This window comes from Myotis brandtii, unplaced genomic scaffold (assembly GCF_000412655.1).
Source record: "Myotis brandtii unplaced genomic scaffold, ASM41265v1 scaffold1028, whole genome shotgun sequence".
NCBI lineage: Eukaryota > Metazoa > Chordata > Mammalia > Chiroptera > Vespertilionidae > Myotis > Myotis brandtii.
Genome location: NW_005353448.1, coordinates 614,132 through 617,431, shown reverse-complemented (window position 1 = coordinate 617,431; position 3,300 = coordinate 614,132). Strand labels below are relative to the sequence as shown.

At 46.5% G+C, this 3,300-nt stretch overlaps 1 protein-coding gene across 1 annotated transcript in view; it reads left to right on the top strand.

Annotated features, from left to right (window-relative positions):
- ZIC2 (Zic family member 2) overlaps nucleotides 1–1,783 on the top strand; it is a 4,778-nt gene extending 2,995 nt beyond the window's left edge. Inside the window, exon 3 of the mRNA XM_005856403.2 lies at nucleotides 1,702–1,783. Coding sequence (XP_005856465.2) covers nucleotides 1,702–1,783 — 82 coding nt within the window. The remainder of the gene's footprint in view (nucleotides 1–1,701) is intronic.
- The last annotated feature ends 1,517 nt before the right edge of the window (nucleotides 1,784–3,300 follow it).

Genomic DNA, 3,300 nt, shown 5'->3' with positions numbered 1-3,300 from the left:
GCCGGGGGCCACAGTGGTCTGTCCTCCAACTTCAATGAATGGTACGTGTGAGGGGCCGGGGGCCGCTCTCCCTCTCCCCGTCCCCGCCCTGGCGCAGCAGCCCTCCACCACCCAGGGCATCCTGTGATTGTGATGCTAAAATTACGAATCTGATTTTTATGATGACAAAAAATGATTTTACCAGCAGGAGGATTTTTCAAAGTTGTTGTTTGTTGTTGTTTTTTTTTAAAAAAAAAAATAATAATCTAGGCATGAAAAGCAAAAATATCCCTAACGGAGTCTCTGAAGCTGAAAATATAAAATAAGGAATAAAAAAATTAAAAAAAAATAAAAACCCATAAAAATATCGAACCAAACCCCCTCCCCTTCCCTCACGCCCGCTTGCCTTCTCACCGCACTCCCAGTCTCTGGCAAACTGTACATAGCGGACTCCTTCCTTCTCCGAGGTGGTTTTAATGGCTTCTTGGTGTATAGAAGTTTGTCCATTTGTAATGCTCCGGATTGCGTTCCTCCCTGCCTCTTCCTCCCTTCCCCAACGTGATGGGCTTTTTCTTTTCTCTTTTTAGTTTACTCGGTTTCTTTTTAAGTAACGTGGAAGAAAATGGTTTCTTTTGTATTGTGGTATTGAATATTGTGTTCCTTTCATGAGGCAACTTGATTGTAAACTTCATGCAACTATAGACTGGAAAAAAACGAGCCGTGCCAAAGTCTCCCTTCTTGTCTCTTCAGCATACTGATCCACACAGCACACACATACACACCACCACCACCACCAACGCTTGTGAATGTATTTTTCTGTTAGCTGGGTTTACCTGTGATGTTTTAGTGCTTTTGCGAGTTCAATTTGTTAGTTCCTGTATGAAAGATTGTGGGGTGGGGGGGGAAATAAACGTCGTGCCGTTAGCTTTTTCCTTAATAACACCCTTCCTTCTGTAAATACCCGTTACCATATTTATCCATTTGTAATTAAATTATGGTATTAACTTGCTACAGAGGAAACAATATTTATAAAGAATGTTTCTTAACTATAAATATGTACAATTGTGGGCATAAACTGTTTCAGATTTTTTATTTGAAGGTTTTAAGTGGTTTGATCCTTTCTTGTGATATGTTTTGAAAGTAATGCATACAGAAATATAATAAAACGTGTTGAAACTGCATGAACATACTGGTTTTTTTCCTAGCGAAGTTATTGAAGAAAATGGGAACAGACAGCGGAGGGTCCGCATGGGTATGGATCAGCTGCCCGGATGAATGGGAGCAGCACCTCCCAGGCTGGAGAGGAAGGTGTATGTATGCAGAGAAACGGGGCCAAGCTCCCCTTTGGCAGAAAGTCTCAAAATTCCTTTCTGTGGCCTTTGTTTCATAGCTGAGAGTGAATTAAATTTTTGGAAAGCCCTTGTGAGGAAGGGCGGCAGGAACCTTCAGAGTTTCTAATGGCTCCATTATCTGGGGGAATGCCTTTCTTTCAGCTATTTGGACTGGGTTTAAGAGCACTAAATATTTCCTTATTCTTTGTTTTCCCTCATCCCTGCCCCCTTCCCTCTCCCTCTGAAAAGCCGAGGTACAGTTATTTTTAATTGCACATTTAAAACTGAGCTGAGTACTTTGTTTTTGAACTTGGCCCAATGATGACAGTCTAAGGGACCATTTCTACCAAAAGTGTTTTGTGGGGGTTTTTTTTCTTGAAAATTTCAACAGCTTGCTCAAGAAATCCTGCTTATCTGCACAGCCCCTGCACGCCGGTAAACAGAATGTTCGAGAGAAGAAGGTGATAAATTGACTACTTTTAAATTTAGGAAAGCCACAAAGCCGTTGGCCCAAAATGAAAGAGACCCTCTTCAAGAATTCAGTGAAAGAAAATTTAAAAAGATGGAAACGGCCAGGTGGGTGGGTGTAAGGCAGAACTCTGACCACCAGTGTTCTCTGTTTGCAGCCTCACTCCCCCTCCTCTGCAAGAGTTTATCAAAATTCCCAAACAAGTGGCTCCAAGGAGGAAGGCAGTTTTAATGATTGAAGGGAAGGGATGGGGGAAATTCTTTTTAGATCCCATCGAGACATCTTCATTTTCCTCAGTACCCTTGTATCTCTGAGAGGCCCTGCCAATGCCCCAGGCACACCCCCCGCACCCAGTGGTGAAAAGATTTGGGCTGTAGCAGCGACACCTCCAAAGGATCCCCCAGCGTGCGCAGGTCTCTGCTGGCGGAGAACAAGGAACGCGGGTGGCTGCTGCAGAGACCCTGTATCTCTCTCCCCTTCGGCCCTCCACTGGGCCGCAGGGCCAGGCAGGCTCGGCCTAAGGGCCGCTGGAGGAGAGAAAGGCAACCCTGACCTCTTTGGAGGCCATGACACCTATTCAAAGGGAAGGGAAAGACTCCAGCCCCGGGGCTGTGTGTGTGTGTGTGTGTGTGTGTGTGTCCCAGAGGGTGACAGATGCTGGCCTAGCCCTCCCCAGCAGCCTTGCGAACTGCCCAAGCGCCAACTCCTGAAGCAATCAACCCTATTAAAATCAAATTTATAACCCCTAATAATGTTAAGGAAAATTATTAAAATAATTGGCATATGTTACTGATCCTTGGGAGATTTCACTGAACACATTATAAGCTGTGAGGAAAATCCTTTAGGGGTTTCCAACACCCCCCCCATCTTGGGGAGGGGGCAAAGGAATCATAAAAAATTAGAACTTGTGCAAAAATGAGATGGTCTATTCTAAATATTGTAAAGTGTGTGTGTGTGTGTGTAACTTACTGGCTTTGAGGGTGTGTGTAACTTACTGGCTTTGAGACATCTCTCAAATCTAAGAAGGATGAAACGGGGGAGGTGGAACTTTAGTATCAACTCAAGGCCTTAGGGGTTTGCTTCTCATTTGGGGGAAGAAGGAACCCAGCAAGAAGAGAAGACGATCTCACAGCCTTGGCTGGACCGCTTTCCAGCTTTCCAGATCTGAACAGCGGAGAGCTGCCGGACGACCCGGCGCTCTCCTAGTTATCAGCAGGATATAAAGATGGGAAGGGAGATGGCGTGAGAAGGAAGGTGACAGCCTGGGAGCCGTCTCCCAGTCCACCCTAGATGGGAGCGGCTTTCCTGCAAAATGGCTCCTAGTGCTCCGGCCCCTGCATCCCACAGCTCGGTTTGTCCAAACAAGTCACGGACCCGACGTCGCTGCCCAACCTCCGCCTTTCTTTAGGGCCCCTCGAATCCCGGGGGCAGGAGGGGGGCGGGGGTGGTGGGGAGATGGCAAACGTGTAAGAATATCCAAGGTGTCAGAAGTGCTCCACTGGGGACGCGCGCGGGTGCCGG